We start from the raw sequence: 18,983 nt of genomic DNA on the forward strand, positions 1-18,983 counted from the left end.
TTGACTCTGCTCGATGATTTTTCCCTGAACAATGTTTCTATTCAAATCATCATCTAATTCCCTTCTGATCAAACCTGTCTCCACTTCACCTTCAGGCACTGCCTTCCACACCACAACCGCTCGCTGGCTTGAAGGAGTTTCTTCTCTCGTCACATTTGCTTTTTTTTTTGCAAATCATTTTCAATCTCTGCGCTCTCGTTCTTGATCCTTTCCCAGCGGGAACAATGTCTCCCGATCTACATGGTCCAGCCCCCTCATGATTTTGAGCATCTCTATCAAATCTCCTCTTAGCCGCCTATCTCTCCAAGGAGAACAGTCTCAGTGTTTACGGGGCTTTGTGGGTGAATGTTCAACACCCTGCCATGTGCTACCCACCAGCAACTGGGCAACAATCTTGACAATGAGATCGGCACTGTGGAAAGGACAGTGAGATGACTGAAATTGGGTTAGGGTTAAGGGCAATCAGAAAAACGGCAGGCGCCGGTACAGGCTGGCCCACACATACGCACGCACGCACACACACAACATAGGACAGAATGGGCTTGCAATAGATTCGTAGTATTTAATACAAGTACTTCCTTTAAATATTCACACCATCACAAAATGATATTGTGATATCTCCTGTCAGCCGGCGATTTGTTGTAATCGCTGACTAACTTTTATGTTAGTCATTGCAAATGAAACTTCTACAAAAATGCAGAGAATTAATTAACATCCATGATTTGACCTGTGCAAATAGCAAAATTCAACGGGGAATTGCATTGTTAGTTTACTAGTGTTGGATGTGCAACAAACTCGAGGGTCCACTGGTTTTGGAAATGTCTGAGGAATGTTGCTGAGAACGCCCATTTAATTTGTTATATCTGTGCCCCACTGTCCATATCCTTATTCACTGCCCAACAAGCCAGCAGCCTGGGACTGGGTCAGCCAGCAACCTGCACTAACTACCCAGTAAAAAGGGGGCAGCACCCAGGGGCATCACAAACCAACACATTCCACACCCCCTCCCAACTCCAAATGGCAATTGCCTCACTGGGTCTTACCCCTTCTCTGTGGCAGTGCAGATCATTAGGATGGAATATCTATGAACCTGGGGGGGCAGAAACGAGAGCCCCAACATTGGGAGCTGAGGGGTTTTTTTATTTGGTTTAAGAATCTGCACTGGTTTCACTTTAACACAAAAGCATGAAGAATAATCTAACAGGATCGTGTTAGCGGAGCCTGTGTGTTGCACTGAAACTGTGGGACGTTCAAACACTGGTGTACTGATTGGATATGACTGGCCATAAATTATATCCCTGGTCCCAATAGTCCCGGTTTGTCCACACCGAAACTCTGGCAAAATCTTCGATCAACTTGGCAATGATTCCAATCAGTGGAATTTAGCAAGAGCTGGACCGAGTGGTGAATGGCAGGGGATGGTCACCGGAGTGAACAGAAACACAGCAATTCTGTGGATGTGCTTGTGTGAGGCAGTGAGATACACACCAAAGGACTGAGTGGCAGGAAGGTCCAGCCAGGTGCTCACTGGGAACACGTGGTCACGATACAGCTTTCTATCTCGGTACTGCCGCTGGTCCTTGGGACAAGTCGCCACCACAAGCCCCTGCCCAGACCGTGCTCCCAGACAGGTCACACTTATCCTGGGCTGACAGTCAGAAAGGAAGGCTAAAGTCTGACAACATGGGAAAGGGGTGGGGGGGGCACGTCGGGGCAGAGTGGGGGAGGGGGGACCGGGACACAGTGGGGAGGGGGAGCTGACTGTTTACCCTTCATTCTCCGGCTCTGTCCCAATGCTGCTGCTGAAACCTCTCCCCTCATTTCCACGCTGGCTCATTAACATTCCTGCTCTTCCCCATTCCTGAACACCTACCTCCTATGACTCCTGTCTCCTGCTCCCTTCCCGCCACTCCTGTTCCCCCTCGCTCACTCTTGTACCCCCCCGCTCACTCCCATCCCCCCTCCCCCACCCCCCCCCCCCCCCCCCCCCCGCTCACTCCTGTCTCCCCTTCACCCCCCGCCCACTCCCATCCCCACTCTCTCCCTTGCTCACTCCTGACCCCCCTTTCCCCCTCACCTGATTACTCCTCACTGTGAAGGAATAGGCCACTGTACCTTTTTTAACCCCGCTATCACTCTGAGGCCCTCCCAAGTCAAGCTCGACTCACGTTTGAGAGAGTATAAACACCCCTTGTTTGTCCCAGATCTGAAACAGGAAGAAATGTAGCATCTACGCTGGGCCTCAGAGCTGTGGTTTTACTGTCTCCTCTGATTCAGAATTAGACTGCAAGTTGCCAGTTCACGCTCTCCAATTTACCCGCAATTCATTTTGGATGTTCTCCCCCCCACCCCGCTTCCCCTCCCCTACCTGCTGCCCAGGTCAGTTCAGGTTGGTCTGCAACTGGACAGCAGTGAGTGGAACTGCCATTCTGTCTGAGTTGAGGGGCCAGAGCTGGGAATATCAGCGTATCTGTCAGCAAGATGGGAAAAGGTCACCAGTGAGCTGTGGGGAAGGGTGAGTCACGCCTCAGAGGGCAGCATCCAGATTGCGACCACGTGAATCCTGCACCAGGGATTCTGCATCACCAAATAAAATTCAGTTTAAAAAATAACCTCATGTCAGAAAAACACATCATCACCCGCTCCTCAAACTAAATCAAGCAGCACCTTAAAACAGTCGAGGGAGTAAAGTAACTGTTTCAAGTCGGATTAATGGCAGTGTAGGTGATTAAAGAGCTAAAGAGCAATAAGTTACTATAAAAATTAAACATTTCAATCTCATTAAACAGTGCCAGAAAAGGAAAGGGACCTCGTTACTGGACCATTACAGTCTCATTGCATTGTGGAGCTCAGGATTCAGAGTACCCAAACCCCAGTATTTAGCGATTGGCCACACTGAAATCAGTTCCATCTGTCAGTGGGGCTTCCCGCAGCCTCGCATTGCTTTTGTAAACTATTTGCTTCCAATGTTTGTGCCATAGATCTTTCTCATTTATTTAGCTGTGCTACTCGCTGTCCAAGAGTTAGGAGTGTCTGATAGGCGTCCCAGTGCTTGTGTTTAACATGTAGCTGTGAGCACGAGGAAAGTGGCCTGCGGGGACAGGCCGAGGGTCCACACCCAAGGGGGGGGACACACCCTCAGAGCCTGCAGATAGCTTCATAAACTGACAGCAATTGGGGGGTGCAGGGGAAACCTGGGAACTCACCAGGGGTGGGGGGGGAAAAAGGGGGGTGGGGGGGAAAAAGGGGGGTGGGGGGGAAAGGGAGAGAGAGAGGGGGAGAGGTAAGGGGAGGAGGAACTGCAGAACAGGAGGGAGGGGAGAGAGTTATGGGTTTGAGTAAAGGGTTAGGGAGGAGGAGGAAAGGGAAGGAACGACGAGGGGGCAGAGGGGGGGGATTGGGAGAGGATTAAGGGATGAGAAAGTGGGAACATAGGGGGATAAAAGCACAGCAAGATGCCGGATGGGTGTGGAATGATATTTTTCTGAGTGTTGTTTACACTGTGTGGGGAATATCAGAATCACGTTCTTCTAATAAATTCAGCCACGCAATCTGATTCACTGACGTTGAGCAACATTATGTCTCTCTGTCTCATCTTTAAGAACACTAACTGGAAGTGTTAACAGTAAAATTCACACTGGGAGGGTGTGGGATTCACTGACCAGTGATCGGTTGCTAATCTGGATTGAGAGAGCAGACACACAGTCCGGTGGAACAGTGTGACTGGCGCAGCGAGCTCTGGGCCAGAGCGGAGAGACACCGGGGCAGGGGCTTCAGACATATCTATCTGCTCTCAATCCCAGTGCACCGTCAACCCCCAAATATAAAAACAAGCACCGGGAGCAAGCAGCCAGAGTTCCTCTGGGAGCGCGGGGAGGGGCAGGAACCTGGACTCAGTGGCTTAATTCATCCAGAGCTGAAAGAAAAACTCCACTGGCTGCACACACGATCAACAGCAGCTGCACCCTCCCCCCCACACGTTGGCAACTTGATCATACCCGCTGCTGCCAACCGGGGAGCGGCAAAGTCTCTGGTGCAGAAGTAGCAACAACACAAGCAGCAAAACTCAATCCCAGAGGCTGGTGCAAGAGATGTTTCGTTATTCAACAGGATAACTTTGTAATTCCCTTTGTTTGGCTGGGTGGGGTTAGTGCAGTGCTGGCCAGGCTGAATACGTAGACTTTAAGCATCAGTGCGAGGCAGGAGAAGCGGCCTGAGCTTCCTGGGAGCTATCGGCAGGTTTGCGATTCCTCAAGTTGTTCTCTTCACTCTGTGAAGGAAGGAGAGAAGGAAATAATAACGGTTAACCAGGAATTAACTGATGACGCCGGAGCGAGGTGGCTTCTTGCAAACTGTGCCCAGCAAACCTTCTAACTCTCTCTTTTATACTCGTTCTATATTCTGCACTCTCGTGCTTCCTTCTCTATAAGAACATAAGAAATAGGAGCAGGAGTCGGCCATCTAGCCCTTCGAGCCTGCCCCGCCATTCAATAAGATCATGGCTAATCTGAAGTGGATCAGTTCCACTTTCCCGCCCTCTCCCCATAACCCTTAATTCCCTTGTCTGTCAGAAACCTATCTACCCGTGACTTAAATATATTTAGCGAGGCAGCCTCCACCACTTCAACAGGCAGAGAATTCCAGAGATTCACCACCCTTTGAGTGAAGAAGTTCCTCCTCAACTCCGATCGAAACTGAGCCCCCACCCCCGACCCACTTATCTTGAGGCTGTGCCCTCTAGTCCTGCTGTCCTTTCTAAGCGGGAAGAATCTCTCTACTTCTACCCTATCCATCCCCTTCATTATCTTATACGTCTCTATAAGATCCCCCTTCATCCTTCTAAACTCCAACGAGTACAGACCCAGTCTATTTAGTCTCTCTTCATAGTCCAACCCCCTCATCTCCAGTATCAGCCTAGTGAACCTCCTCTGCACTCCCTCCAAGGCCAATATATCCTTTCGCAAGTGCGGCGACCAAAACTGCACATGGTACTCCAGCTGCGGCCTCACCAGTGCCCTGTACAGTTGCAGCAAGACCTCCCTACTTTTATATTCTATCCCCCTCGCTATAAAGGCCAGCATCCCATTCGCCTTCCTGATCACCTGCAGACTGGGTTTTTGCGACTCGTGCACAAGGACCCCCAGGTCCCTCTGCACCGTAGCATGCTGCAGCTTTTCACCCTTTAAATAGTAATCCCTCCTACTATTATTCCTGCCAAAGTGGATAACCTCACACTTGCTAACATTATACTCCATCTGCCAGGTCCTCGCCCACTTGCTCAGCCTTTCCAGGTCTCTCCACAGACTTTCCACAACCTTCACGCAATTTGCTTTTCCACTCAGCTTCATGTCATCAGCAAATTTCGTCACCCTACACTCAGCCCCCTCCTCCAGATCATCTATATGAACAGTATGCTTTGTCTGTACAGCACGCAAAAAACACTTCACTGTATGTTAACACAAGTGACAATAAATCAAATCAAAGGAGTGTAAAATCACAGAAATCATAGAAACCCTACAGTGCAGAAAGAGGCCATTCGGCCCATTGAGTCTGCGACAACCACAATCCCACCCAGGCCCTACTCCCATAGCCTTACACTTTACCCGTTAATCCCTCTAACCTATCCATCTCAGGGCACTAAGGGTAATTTTATCATGGCCAATCCATCCAACCTGCACATCTTTGGAGTGTGGGAGGAAACCCACGCAGACACGGGGAGAATGTGCAAACTCGACACAGAAAGTGACCCAAACTGGGAATCGAACCCGGGTCCCTGGAGCTGTGAAGCAGCAGTGCTAACCACTGTGCTACCGTGCCACCCAATTAATCAGGCATTATCCAACATTAACACACTGGATTGGATGCAAGAATGTTTAGCTGGGAAGGTCAAAGGAGGGAAGGTGGAGGAGGAGATGACTGGGGTGTCTGCAGTTGGACTGGCCAGTTCTGGGCTGGTGCGGGGATAGGTGGGATTATGGAGCAAGATCCAAACAGAGGAAGCATTTCAAAGAATTACAAGTTTAACCATGTACCTTTCCCCAGCACCCCTCCCACCAGCCCTCTCCCCAACAACTCCCCCATCCCCTTTCCCATACTATTCCACAGGCAAGGATCGATGTGCTGGATGTATTCTGGATCTTCACACCAGTGGTTCAGGGAGAACACAAACTCAGCCTTCCCAACATCATAAAACCAACCACTCTCAACCCCACATCCCATCCTACTCCCTGCTCCTGGGAAAATCCTTTCAGACACCTTTGAGGCTTCACTGGTTGTTAATTATAGAATAATAATAGGATCTCCAGTCAGAAGCAGGCCATTTGGCCCAAGGAGTCTGTACTGACCACAATCCCACCCAGGCCCTATCCCCTTGACCCCACCTATTTGCCCTAGTTAGTCCCCCTGACACCAAGGGACAATTTGGCACGGTCAATCCACCTAACCCGCACATCTTTGGACAGTGGAAGGAAACCCATGCAGACACGAGAGAACATACAGACTCCACACAGACAGTGACACAAGTCCAAAATCGAACTCGGGTTCCTGGTGCTGTGGGGCAGCAGTGCTAACCACTGTACCACCGTTGTTTCAATGCAGGAGTTTGCACATTCTCCCCGTGATTGCGTGGGTTTTCTCCGGGTGCTCCGGTTTCCTTCCACACCCCAAAAATGTGCTCTTAGGCTGATTGGTGTAACAAATCATCCCTAAATTAGTCTCCCCTCAATCTTCCCCAATAGGCGTAGACAAAGGTCATGGGTAGAGGAGGGCACTCAATGTTAAAATGGCAGTGCGGGCTCGTTGGGCCAAAGGGCCTGTTTCCCTGCTGTATTGTTCTTTGTTCAGGCTGCCTGATATTGACCTGACACACACTGACAAAAGATCAAAGTAGACCAGTGACACAATCCTCCCACTCTCAGCTTTGCATTTCCCAGGGATAAATCTAATCTCCTAGTAAAGATTTATTAAATTTACTCGCAAATTGAGGTAAAGATTAAAAGAAGATGCGGGGAGATTAAAAGAAGATGCGGGGAGATTAAAAGAAGATGCGGGGAGATGCGAGGATGCCTGGTTTTAGTTAAGCCAGTGTTGTACACTTACAGCTCACGGCTGCCATTATACAAAGGGTACAGCGGGAGTGGGGTAAATGTGCTGATTCACTGGGATGATTCACTGGTATTATCGCCAGACTATTATTCCAGAAACTCAGTTAATGCTCTTGGGACCTGGGTTTGAATCCTGCCACAGGTAGATGGTGGAATTTGATCTCAGTTTAAAAAAAAAATCTAGAATTAAGAATCTGCTGATGACCGTGAAACCATTGTCGGAAAAACCCATCTGGGTCACTCATGTCCTTTAGGGAAGGAAATCTGCCGTCCTTACCTGGTCTGGCTTACATTGACTCCAGAGCCACAGCAATGTGGTTGACTCTCAACTGCCCTCGGGCAACTTAGGGGTGGGCAATAAATGCTGGCCAGCCAGCGACGCCCATGTCCCATGAATAAAGAGAGCGCAAGATATGAGAGATTTTTCACTGGGAGGAGAACAAAGTGAGAAGGTTTTGCATGCTGATCACCACTTCTGAATATCCCAAAGTCTTCTACAACCAATACACACCACTGAATCGTGGTCATAGACCTGGGTACTTGGCTGACACATTTGAGTACTGTGTTTTACTGAATCACCAGAACTTCTCAGTCATAGTTGCTGTCAGCGCAGGCTCGATGGGCCGAAGGGTCTTTACTGCACTGTATGATTCTATACGAGTCACCTAACATTACAGCTCCTTATTCAGCTCAGGCCAGATGGCAACATTTGAGTTCTAATACATGGCTACCCAGTATAAAGAGAGGGCTTAACCCTTTCGCCTTGCGTAGGAAGCTCATCTTCTGAGGAACTTCACTGATTAATCTGCAGATGGCAACGCTGAAGGAACTGACCTACTTGCTTGCAAGCTCAATTTGGAAAAAACAGCATTTTGCAGTAATGCCACAAAACTCAGTGCTTATCTGCATAACAGGAGGCGGAAACACTGACTTAAACTGTGAACGGAGCAGTCATCTCAATCTGCTTATTGCAAATGTAATCATGGTTAGATATCACATCTAACATCAGCTCGACAAGATCAGATCAATGACAAGACTTGCACTTTACCCACAGCATGTTGTTCTTCACCCAGAGTGCACTCAGATAGATGAATGGGGGTGGGGGGGCACACGGTGCAGAGTGGGTTAGCACTGCTGCCTCACAGTGCCAGGGACCTGGGTTCGATTCCTGGCTTGGGTCACTGTCTGGAGTCTGCACGGTCTCCCCGTGTCTGCGTGAGTTTCCTCCAGCAGTCCAAATGTGCGGGTTAGGTGGATTGGCCATGCTAAATTGCCCCTTAGTGTCGGAGGTGGGGGAGAGGTTAACAGGGTAAATGAGAGTTATGGGAATAGAGCCTGGGTGGGATTGTGGTCAGTACAAACTCAATGGGACGAATGGCCTCCTCCTGTACTGTAGGGATTCTAAGAATCTTACCTCCAGTAAACACACTGCTGGTGTTGGAAATCTTGTCCTTTTGAACCAGACTTTCTCACTGGTGGTTCCTACTCTGCTTTCCCACCTTGGATCTGTCCCCTATTTCACCATTGCTCTGACTTTTGGGGTCTGTTTTTTTAAAACTCTATACCCTATGTGTCTGGTCATGGACCTCAGTGAACCCAGTCACTGGGAGGGTGGGGTGGGGAAGGGGGTGGTTATGAGTGAGCAGGAGCAGAGAGACACTGGGACCTACTGCAGTGCAGTGAGGCGCGGAGGCCTAATGACGGGCATGTTACTGGACTTGCAATCCAGAAGCCGGGATTCATTCCCTGAGTCACTTTCAAACCCCCCCCACGGGGAAGTTAAATTCAACCAATTAATAAAGCTGGAATATAAACCACCATGGAAGGGTTGGGTTACATAGAACATAGAACAACACTACAGCACAAACAGGCCCTTCGGCCCACAAGTTACGCCGATCACATCAACACCTACCAATCCATTGACCTATCTATAAACCCCATTCCCACTAAATCCCATATACTCATCCAGAAGTCTTTTAAAAGACCCCAGCGAATTCGCCTCCACCACCACTGACGGCAGCCGATTCCATTCACTCACCACCCTCAGTGAAAAACTTACCCCTAACATCACTTCTGTACTTGCCTCCCCGCACCTTAAATCTGTGTCCTCTCGTAGCGACCATTTCAACCCGGGGAAATAGCCTCTGAGAATCCACCCTATCTATTCCTCTCAGGAAGGACCCATGCGGCTCGCAAATGCCTGTCAGGGAGAGGAAGGAAATCTGCCATCCTTACCCTGTCTGGCCTACAGGTCACTGCAGCAATGTGGCTGCCCCCTCACTGTCCTCTGAGAGGGCCAAACAGGATCAAAGCGCCATGGGTACCCCTGGACCACCGCGGTTCAAGGAGGCAGCTCATCACCCCCTTTATCAAGGGCAATTAGGGATCGGCAATAACATCCCACTTGAGGTCAGTTAATTAGCCGATTAACCACATGATTCTTTTATAGAATCGCAATAGTGCAGAAGGCAGCCATTCAGCCCATCGAGCCAGCACAGGCAGTAATCCCACTCAGGCCCTATCCCCATATCCCCAGTACTTATGCTGCCAATCCTCCTGACACTAAGGGGCAATTTAGCATGGCCAATCCACCAAACCAGCGCATCTTTAGTCTGCGGGAGGAAAGCAGAGCACCTGGAGGAAACCCACGCAGACACGGGAAGAATGTGCAAACTCCACACAGACAGTGACCTGAGCTGGGAACCGAACCCGGGGTCCCCAGCGCCATGAGGCAGCAGTGCTAACCAACGTGCCACCATGCACAATGGTTGAGGTACCGATGAGATACAGGTCAGCTCGAATTGAATGCTGGAACATGCTCGAAAGACTGAACCGTCTCCTTCCGTTTCCCTGCACTGGATGTGAAGGTACATGAATTTCATGTGCAGTGCACCCATCCCACAACTGACGTGCAACATTTGTATCTGGGAAATTCTGCCAGTGACTCTGCCTTTCCCTTACCATTTGGAAGTCCAGACTCCAATCAGCTGACTGCTTGGACACTGCATGCTCCTGGTCCTCCAGTTCCTCTGTCTCATCTTGTTCCTCGTCCCTCATTGCATCCATCGCATCATCCTCGTACTCAGTCAGGTAATCGGATTCATCTGCTAACCGGAGGTTAAAACAAAACACAAAACACTTCACTGACCAGTTCCCTGGGCCTTCACATTGCTCTCAGTGAGGATGGCCTCTCTCTCACAGGGCAGTGCTGCTGCTTGTTCATTTAGTTCTCACACAGGACACAGCTAGTTGGTTACCTCCTTCATCCGATCGGAGGATTAGATAGGGTGGCCAGTGTGAACCTTTTTCCTTGGATGGTGATGGCTAACACGAGGGGTCATAGCTTTAAATTGAGAGATGATAGATAGAGGATAGATGTCAGAGGTAGGTTCTTTACTCAGAGTGAAATGCTCTGCCTGCAACAGTAGTGGACTCACCAACAGTAAGGGCATTTAAATGGTCATTGGATAAACATATGGATGATATTGGAATAGTGTAGGTTAGATGGGCTTTAGATTGGTTTCACAGGTTGGCGTAACAGCGAGGGCCGAAGGGCCTGTACTGCGCTGTAACGTTCTATGTTCATCCAGTATTTGAGAAGATAAGTTAAATAGAAGCCGTATCCTCAAAACCAGCCATTCACCCAATGCATACCCTCCTCCCACTCTATAAACTTCATCTATCCTTGCTGCTCCCTTTGAAATTTGGCAGTCTTGTGTTTGTCCTGATGGGAGTGAGACAAAAAAACTTTGACAGCATGTCTCTTTCTTTCAGCAATATCATTCCTTTTATTCATTTCCCTCTCATCTGACTTTCCCTGAAATTCATCCATCCCAGTTACCTCAAGCACATTCTCACCACTCTCTGTAAGGAGTCTCACAACACCAGGTTAAAGTCCAACATGTTTATTTGGTAGCACAAGCTTTGGGAGCGCTCCGTAAGCTCGTGCTACCAAATAAACCTGTAGACGTTAGCCTGGTGTTGAGAGACTACTTACTGTACCCACCCCAGTCCAATGCCAGCAACTCCATATCATGGCCACCGCTGTCTGGGCGAGGATTCCCTGCACGATTTATTAATGACATTTCTGGCCCATGGTTTTGGTTTCACCACATCCCCAGGGGAGAAACATATTAGGATTTTGAAGGCCTATATCAGGTAATTCCCCAGCCTTCCTCATTTCTGGATAGGAATAACCACTCTGCTACCAACCCTGTAGCTCTCTTGCACTGCAGTATCTTTTCATACTGCGGAGTTTTGTCACAAAGTTTGCCCCCACCGCCTCCCCACCCCCGAAATGTCAAGCACCTTCCACTAGCCCTCGTACTGTGCTCTCAGTAAGGGACTGCTTCTAACCAGAACTGAAACCGAGACTGCCTACTAAGTCAGAAATAAAAAACTTGCACTGTCACAATTTCATGCGCGGGGCAGTTAGTAGATTAATGAGTCACTTCACTCACACTTGCGTGTGTATGATGGTACAGCAGAAATGGGATAGTCATACAGCTTCACAATATAGGAAGAGACCCTTCAGCCCATCGTGTCTGCTACAGTCAACAAGCACCTATTCTAATCCCATTTCCCAGCATTTAATCCGTAGGGTTGATATTCTACTGTGTTTCAAAGAATGAGAAGCTGATCTCATTGAAACTTAAAAAGTTCTTACAGGATGCAAAAGGGTAGATGCAGATAAATAGTTTCTCCTGAGTGGTGGGTCTGGAATCAGGGGACACAGTCTCAAGTGCTCATCTAAATGCTTCTTAAATGTTGTGAGGGTTCTCGCCTCTATCACCTTTTCAGGCAGCGAGTCCCAGATTCCCACCACCCTCTGAGTGGAAAAGCTTTCCTCAAGTCCTCTTTAAATCCCTTGCCTCTTATCCTGGAGGGACAAAGAGCGCAAGAGCAAATGTTATTGGGGACTCCATAGTTAGGGGTACAGACAGGTGCTTCTGTGGACGCGAGACACTCCAGGATGGCATGTTGCTTCCCTGCTGCCAGGATGTCTCTGAATGGGCAGAAAGCAAGGGAAGGGGGTGAACAGCCAGAGGTTATGGTACATATTGGTACTAACTACAGCGGCAGGTAGACTGATGAGGTCCTGCACAGCAGCAGTTTAGGGAGTTATGTAGAAAATTAAAAAGCAGGACCTCTAGGGTTGTAATCTCAGGATTACTCCGTGTTGCATGCCAGTGAGGCTAGGAATAGGAAGATAATACAGCTTAACACGTGGCTAAACAGCTGGTGTAGGAGAGAGGGTTTCAGATATCTGGACCATCGGGATCTCTTTCGGGGCAGGTGAGACAAGAACAACAGGTTGTATCTAAACTGAAAGTGTATAAATATTCTGGCTGGGAGGTTTGCTAGTTTCACATGGGAAGATTTAAACTAGTTTGGCAAGGGGGTGGGAACCAAAGCAAAGGTGAATTAACTGAAGGGGAAGTAGACAATAGGGCCAGTAAGACTCAGAGGAAAGTAGGCAGGTGTGATTGCTAAAAGGGTCTGGTGCACTGAATTGCATTTATTTCAATGCAAGAACTGTAAGAGAAGATAAGGCAGATGAACTTAGAGCTTGGATTAGTACTTGGAACTATGATGTTGTTACAGAGATTTGGTTAAGGGAAGGACAGGATTGGCAACTTAACATTCCAGGATATAGATGTTTCAGGTGGGATAGAGGGGGACATAAAAGAGGTGGGGGAGTTGCACGACTGGTTAAGGAGAATATTACAGCTGTACAGCAGGATGACACCTCAGAGGGCTCATACAGAGAGGCAATATGGGTAGAGCTCACAATGTTGGGGGTTTACTGTAGGTCTCCCAACAGCCAGCAGGGGATGGTGGAACAGATGTGTAGGCAGATTTTGGCAAGGTGTAAAAAAGTAACAGGGTTGTTGCGGTAGGAGATTTTAGCTTCCCCTACACTGACTGGGACTCAGTGCTAGGAGCGTGGATGGGGCAGAGTTTGTAAGAAGCATCCAGGAGGGCCTTTTGAAACAGTATATAGATAGTCCAACTAGGGAACGGGCCTTACTGGACCTGGTATTGGGGAATGAGCCTTGGCCAGGTGGTTGATGTTTCGGTAGGGGAGCTGTTCGGGAACAGTGACCACAATTCAGTAAGCTTTAAGGTAGTAAAAGAGAAAATGCTGGAAAATCTCAGTAGGTCTGGCTGCATTTGTAAGGAGAGAAAACAGCTGACGTTTCGATTCCAGATGATCTTTGTCAAAGATTCACTTTTGGTTTCGGATTCTAGCATCCACATAATTTGTTTTTAAGCTTTAAGGTACTGATGGATAAAGATAAGAACAGTCCTCAAGTGAAGGTGCTAAATTGGGGGAAGGTTAATTACAACAACATTAGGTAGGAACTGAAGAATGTAGATTTGGGGGCAGATGTTTGAGGTCAAATCAACATCTGGCATGTGGGAGGCTTTCAAGTGTAAGTTCATAGGGATTCAGGACTGACATATTCCTGTAAGGATGAAGGATAAGTATGGAAAGTTTCGGGAAACTTGGATAACGAGACATATTGTGGGCCTAGTCAAAAAGAAAGAGGAAGCATTTGTCAAGGCTAGGAGGCTGCATACACACAAAGCAAGTGTGGAATACAAGGAAAGTAGGAAGACTCTTAAGCAATGAGTAAGGGTGGCTAAAAGGGGTCATGAAAAGTCATTAGTCAGCAGGATTAAGGAAAATCCCAAGGCTTTTCATACATAAAGAGCAAGAGGGTAGCCAGAGAGAGAGGGAGGGTTGGTCCACTCAAGGACAAGGGAGGGGATCTTATGCATGGAGCCAGAGGAAATGGGTGAGGTATTAAATGAGTACTTCGCGTCAGTATTCACCAAAGAGAAGGACTTGGTGGATGATAATCTGGGAAAGGATATGTAGCTAGTTTAAGTCACGTTGAGATCAAAAAGGTGGTATTGGGGTTCTTGAGAAACATTAAGGTGGACAAGTCCCCAGGACCTGATGAGGTATACCCCAGAATACTGAGAGGCAAGGGAGGAGATTGCTGGGGCCTTGAAAGAAATCTTTGTATCCTCACTAGCTGCAGGGGAGGTCCCAGAGGACTGGAGAATAGCCAATGTTGTTCCTTTGTTTAAGAAGGGTAGCAAGAATAACCAGGTAATTACCAGGTGAGCTTTACGTCAGTGGTAGGGAAATTACTGGGGAGAATTCTTCGAGACAGGATTTATTTCCATTTGAAAATAAGTGGACGTATTAGTATGTCCACTACGACTCTCAAGTTTTTACAGATGCACTGTAGAAAGTATTCTTTCCAAACGTGTCACAGCTTGGCATGGCTCTTACCCAATATCCTAACAATGATCGTCCTTAACCAGGGGACAGCGCACTGAGAGCCACAATACAGTGAGTCAAACAAAACACCCCAGCCTCAGCTGCCAGCTGACAGTGCTGAACAGAGTCTATGAAGAGCAGGAAATAGAGTTTATAGAGCTACCGCTTCCTCTGCCCTGGTGTGAAGTTAAAAAAAGGCAAAATATTACGAACTGGCCCTTAACAGATGCACCACAGAAAGCATTCTTTCTGATTGTATCACAGCTTGGTGTGGTTCCTGCTCTGCCCAAGACCACAAAGAATTACAAAAGGTTGTGAACGTAGCCTAATCCATCACGCAAATCAGCCTCCCATCCACTAACTCTGTCTACACTTCCTGCTGCCTCGGAAAAGCAGCCAGCAAAAATCAAGGACCCCAGGCACCCCTGACATTCTCTCTTCCACCTTCTTCTAAAAATACAAATGTCTGAGATCATGTACCAACCGACTCAAGAACAGCTTCTTCCCTGCTGCTGTCAGACTTTTGAATCAACCTACCTTGCATTAAGTTGATCTTTCTCTACACCCTGGCTATGACTGTAACACTGTCTGCACTCACTCCTTTCCTTCTCCCCATTTACTCTATGAACAGTATGCTTTGTCTGTATAGTGCGCAAGAAACAATACTTTTCACTGAATCCCAATACAGGTGACAATAACAAATCAAATCAAATCACAATGGGGCCAGAATTGTCCTTTAAAACCACAGCAGAGAGTCCTCCTCAATCAAACATTATTTGTCAGCTTGCCTGTCCTGACTCATCCTAAGTTGAATCTTGAGGAGATTAGTGGGGAAACACTCTGGGAAGGTTCCGGAAAGCGGAGGCATCTTACCGTCTGCTACAACGTAGCTCTTTGGAGGTTCAATCCGAGACACAATCTCAGCGAGGTCAGTGAACGCAGCATTTGAGGACATAAAGGCCTGCAAGAGAAGGTGTCACAATGAAGCAGTGTTACTGCCACGTCAGGCACTGGGCACAGGCCCCAGGGTGACAACTCAATATCACACAATCCTTACAGTGCAGGAGGCGGCCATTCGGCCCATTGAGTCTGCACCGACCACAATCCCACAAGCAGAGACTCAGTTACAGAAAAACAGATGTGCGCACATGGACACTCACATACATGCACACGCTCACCTCAGACACACAAGCACAGACTCAGATTCCCAGGGACATCTGTGCCCACTGAGGCTCATTACAACAATATTAGGCAGGACCTGAAGAATGTAGATTTGGGGGCAGATGTTTGAGGGCAAATCAATATCTGGCATGTGGGAGGATTTCAAGTGCAAGTTGATAGGGATTCAGGACTGGCACGTTCCTGTAAAGATGAATGATAAGCGTGGCAAGTTTTGGAAACCTTGGATAATGAGAGATATTGTGAGCCTAGTCAAAGAGAAAAAGAAAGCATTTGTCAAAGCTAGCAGGCTGGGAACAAACAAAGCAAGTGTGGAATACAAGTACAAAAAAACTTAAGCAAGGAGTAAGAAGGGCTGAAGTCATGAAAAAGCATTGGTCAGCAGGATTAAGGAAAATCCCAAGGCTTTTCATACATAGATAAAGAGCAAGAGGGTAGTGAGGGAGAGGGTTAGCCCACTGAAGGGCAAAGGAGGGAATCTATGCATGGACGAGGTATTAAATGAGTACTTTGTGTCAGTATTCACCAAAGAGAAGGACTTGGTAGATGATGAATCTGGGAAAGGATGTGTAGACAGTTTGAGTCATGTTGAGATCAAAAAGGTGGCATTGGGGTTCCTGGGAAACATTAAAGGCAGACATGTCCCCAGAGCTCTGCCCTAGATATATCCCAGGCCACTGAAAGAGGCAAGGGAGGAAACTGCTGGGGCCTTGAGAGAAATCTTTGTATCCTCACTGGCTACAGGGAAGTCCCAGAGGATTGGAGAATAGCCAATGTTGTTCCTTCGTTTAAGAAGGGTAGCAAGAATAATCCAGATAATTACAGGCCGGTGAGCTTTACATCAGTGGTAAGGGAATTATTAGAGAGATTCTTCAGGACAGGATTTATTCCTACTTGGAAATAAGTGGACGTATTAGTGAGAGGCAACATGTTTTGTGAAGGGGCGGTCATATCTCACGAACTTGATTGAGTTTTTCGAGGAAGTGATGAAGATGATTGATGAGGGTAGGGCAGTGGATGTCGTCTACATGGACTTCAGTAAGGCCTTTGACAAGGTCCCTCATGGCAGAATGGTGCAGAAGGTGAAGTCACATGGGATCAGAGGTGAGCTGGCAAGGTGGATACAAAACTGGCTTGGTCAAAGAATGGCATCAAGTCCACAAACATCAAGTAGTCTTACTGTGTTTACCCCAGTCCAACGCCGACATCCCCACGTCATCAGTCAAAGACGACACAGGGTAGCAGTGGAAGGGTGCATTTCTGAATGGAGGGCTGTGACAAGTGGTGTTCCTCAGGGGTCAGTGCTGGGACCTTTGCTGTTTGTAAGTTGTATAAATGATTTGGAGGAAAATGTTGCCTGTTTAATAATGAATTTTTTTGTCTCCACAGGCATTTAAGTCCAGCAAGGGGCATGCATGCGGCAGGTTGTAGTGGGCTGCTCTTGGACGTTGCTTCGGGAGTTGCCTATTGCTTCATGTTGTTAGTGTGCTTAAACTGGACCATCTCGAGGGCAACATGACAGCTCAGAGACTATCTCTGTTGCTGTGCGGACACATGGATTTGGGCCTGTGTCTGTGGGAGTTTGCACGTTCTCCCCGTGGTTGCGTGGGTTTCCTCCGGGTGCTCCGGTTTCCTCCCACATCCCCCAAAGATGTGCTTTTAGGCTGATTGATTGGGTACTAAATTGTCCCTAAATTGGACCTCCCTGATCCTCGCACGTTAGGTGTAGACTAAAATCATGAATAGGTCACTGAGACAGGGGGACGGCGGCGCGGGCTCGTTGGGCCGAAGGGCCTGTTTCCCGTGCTGTGTTGTTCTTTGTAACTGGATTGATTAGTATGTTTGTAGATGACACAAAGGTTGGTGGATTTGTGGATAGTGATGAGGATAATCAGAGGATACAGCAGGATATAGAACAATTGGAGACTTGTGCAGAGAGATGACAGATGGAGTTTAATCTGGACAAATGTGAGGTAATGCATTTTGGAAGGTCTAATACAGATAGGAAATATACAGTAAATGGCAGAACCCTCAAGAGTATTGATAGGCAAAGGGTGTACAGGTACACAGGTGACTGAAAGCGGCAACGCAGGTGGAGAAGGTAGTCAAGAAGGCATGCAGCATGCTTGCCTTCATCGGCTGGGGCACTGAGTTTAAAAATTGGCAAGTCACGTTGCAGATTTATAGAACCTTAGTTAGGCTGCACTTGGAAGACAGTATTCAATTCTGGTTGGCACACTACCAGAAGGATGTGAAGGCTTTGGAGAGGGCACAGAAAAAGGTTTACCAGGATGTTGCCTGGTATGGAGGCCATTAGCTATGAGGAGAGGTTGGAGAAACTTGGTTTGTTCTCACTGGAGCGATCGAGGTTGAGGGGAGACCTGATAGCAGTCTACAAGATTATGAGGGCCACGGACAGAGTGGATAGTCAGAAGCTTTTTTACCAGAGTGGAAGAATCAATTACTCGGGGACATAGGTTTAAGGTGCGAGGGGCAAGGTTTGAAGGAGATGTACAAGGCAGATTTTTTTTTTTTACAGAGAGTAGTGGGTGTTTGGAATTCGTTGCTGGGTGGTGGTGGGAGGGGGGGGGGGGGGTAGTGGAAACAGATAAGGTAGTGACTTTTAAGGGCATCTTGACAAGTACATGAATAGGATGGGGATAGAGAGCTATGACACCCCCCAAGAGTACAGGGTTTTAGCTCAGTCTGGCAGCATGGTCAGTGCAGGCTTGGAGGGCCAAAGGGACTGTTCCAGTGCTGTAATTTTCTTTGTTCTTGCTTCACACAAAACCCAGAAAAACACACACACACACACACACACACACACACACACACACACACACACTCCCAAACAAACTCAGAGCTCATGATCACAGACAGATCTCATCCAGGGATGCAAGCAGGCGGGTGGGCTGACAGGCTCAGGGTCTTAAAGACACCAGGTGCATTGAATGGATACTGGGACAGGCCTCGTATTCAGTGAGGATCTGATCAGTCTGAGGGCAGACAGAATAAACGTGAACAGATTGGACTGGGAGGCTGTGGCACTTTCACCTGACACTAACTGTTTCTTTAACAGGCCATCTGAAGAGGTTTTGATTTAAAGGTCATTATGATTCACTTTGTGTTCCTGGAGGGCCGAATGTGCCCCAAGCAGAGATTTGGAGATCGGAGTCATGGTGTTTCTCCTGCTACAGAGGCAATCTGTTTTAACCGCGGACTGGATCATGCGCTTCAAGCAATTACTCACATTTTTCTTCTTGATTTCGTAATAGTCGACCGACTTCCTGTCCTTCAGCATCTTGTCGACAATGTCTCCTCTGGTCCAGCTGCTGAATACCACCTTCCCGTATTGGTATCCGACGTTCTGTGGGGAAGACGGGAAGTGAGCCAGGACAGGACCA

The 18,983-nt window shown here is 48.0% G+C and overlaps 1 protein-coding gene across 2 annotated transcripts in view; it reads right to left on the minus strand.

Moving 5' to 3' along the window:
- Positions 1–3,262: 3,262 nt before the first annotated feature.
- LOC145339760 (patatin-like phospholipase domain-containing protein 6) overlaps positions 3,263–18,983 on the minus strand; it is a 77,942-nt gene continuing 62,221 nt past the window's right edge. Inside the window, exons 21-24 of one of the 2 annotated variants that reach the window (XM_080184288.1) lie at positions 18,830–18,946; positions 15,274–15,361; positions 10,065–10,207; positions 3,263–4,270 (exon numbers count right to left, since the gene is read on the minus strand). In XM_080184288.1, coding sequence (XP_080040414.1) covers positions 4,190–4,270; positions 10,065–10,207; positions 15,274–15,361; positions 18,830–18,946 — 429 coding nt within the window. In that variant the 3' untranslated portion in view covers positions 3,263–4,189. Of the gene's footprint in view, positions 4,271–10,064; positions 10,211–15,273; positions 15,362–18,829; positions 18,947–18,983 lie in introns of both variants that reach the window. The other variant, XM_080184287.1, reaches the window with a different exon arrangement.

This window comes from Carcharhinus amblyrhynchos, unplaced genomic scaffold (assembly GCF_965287045.1).
Source record: "Carcharhinus amblyrhynchos unplaced genomic scaffold, sCarAmb.v2.hapA scaffold_660, whole genome shotgun sequence".
In the NCBI taxonomy this organism is placed as follows: Eukaryota; Metazoa; Chordata; class Chondrichthyes; order Carcharhiniformes; family Carcharhinidae; genus Carcharhinus; species Carcharhinus amblyrhynchos.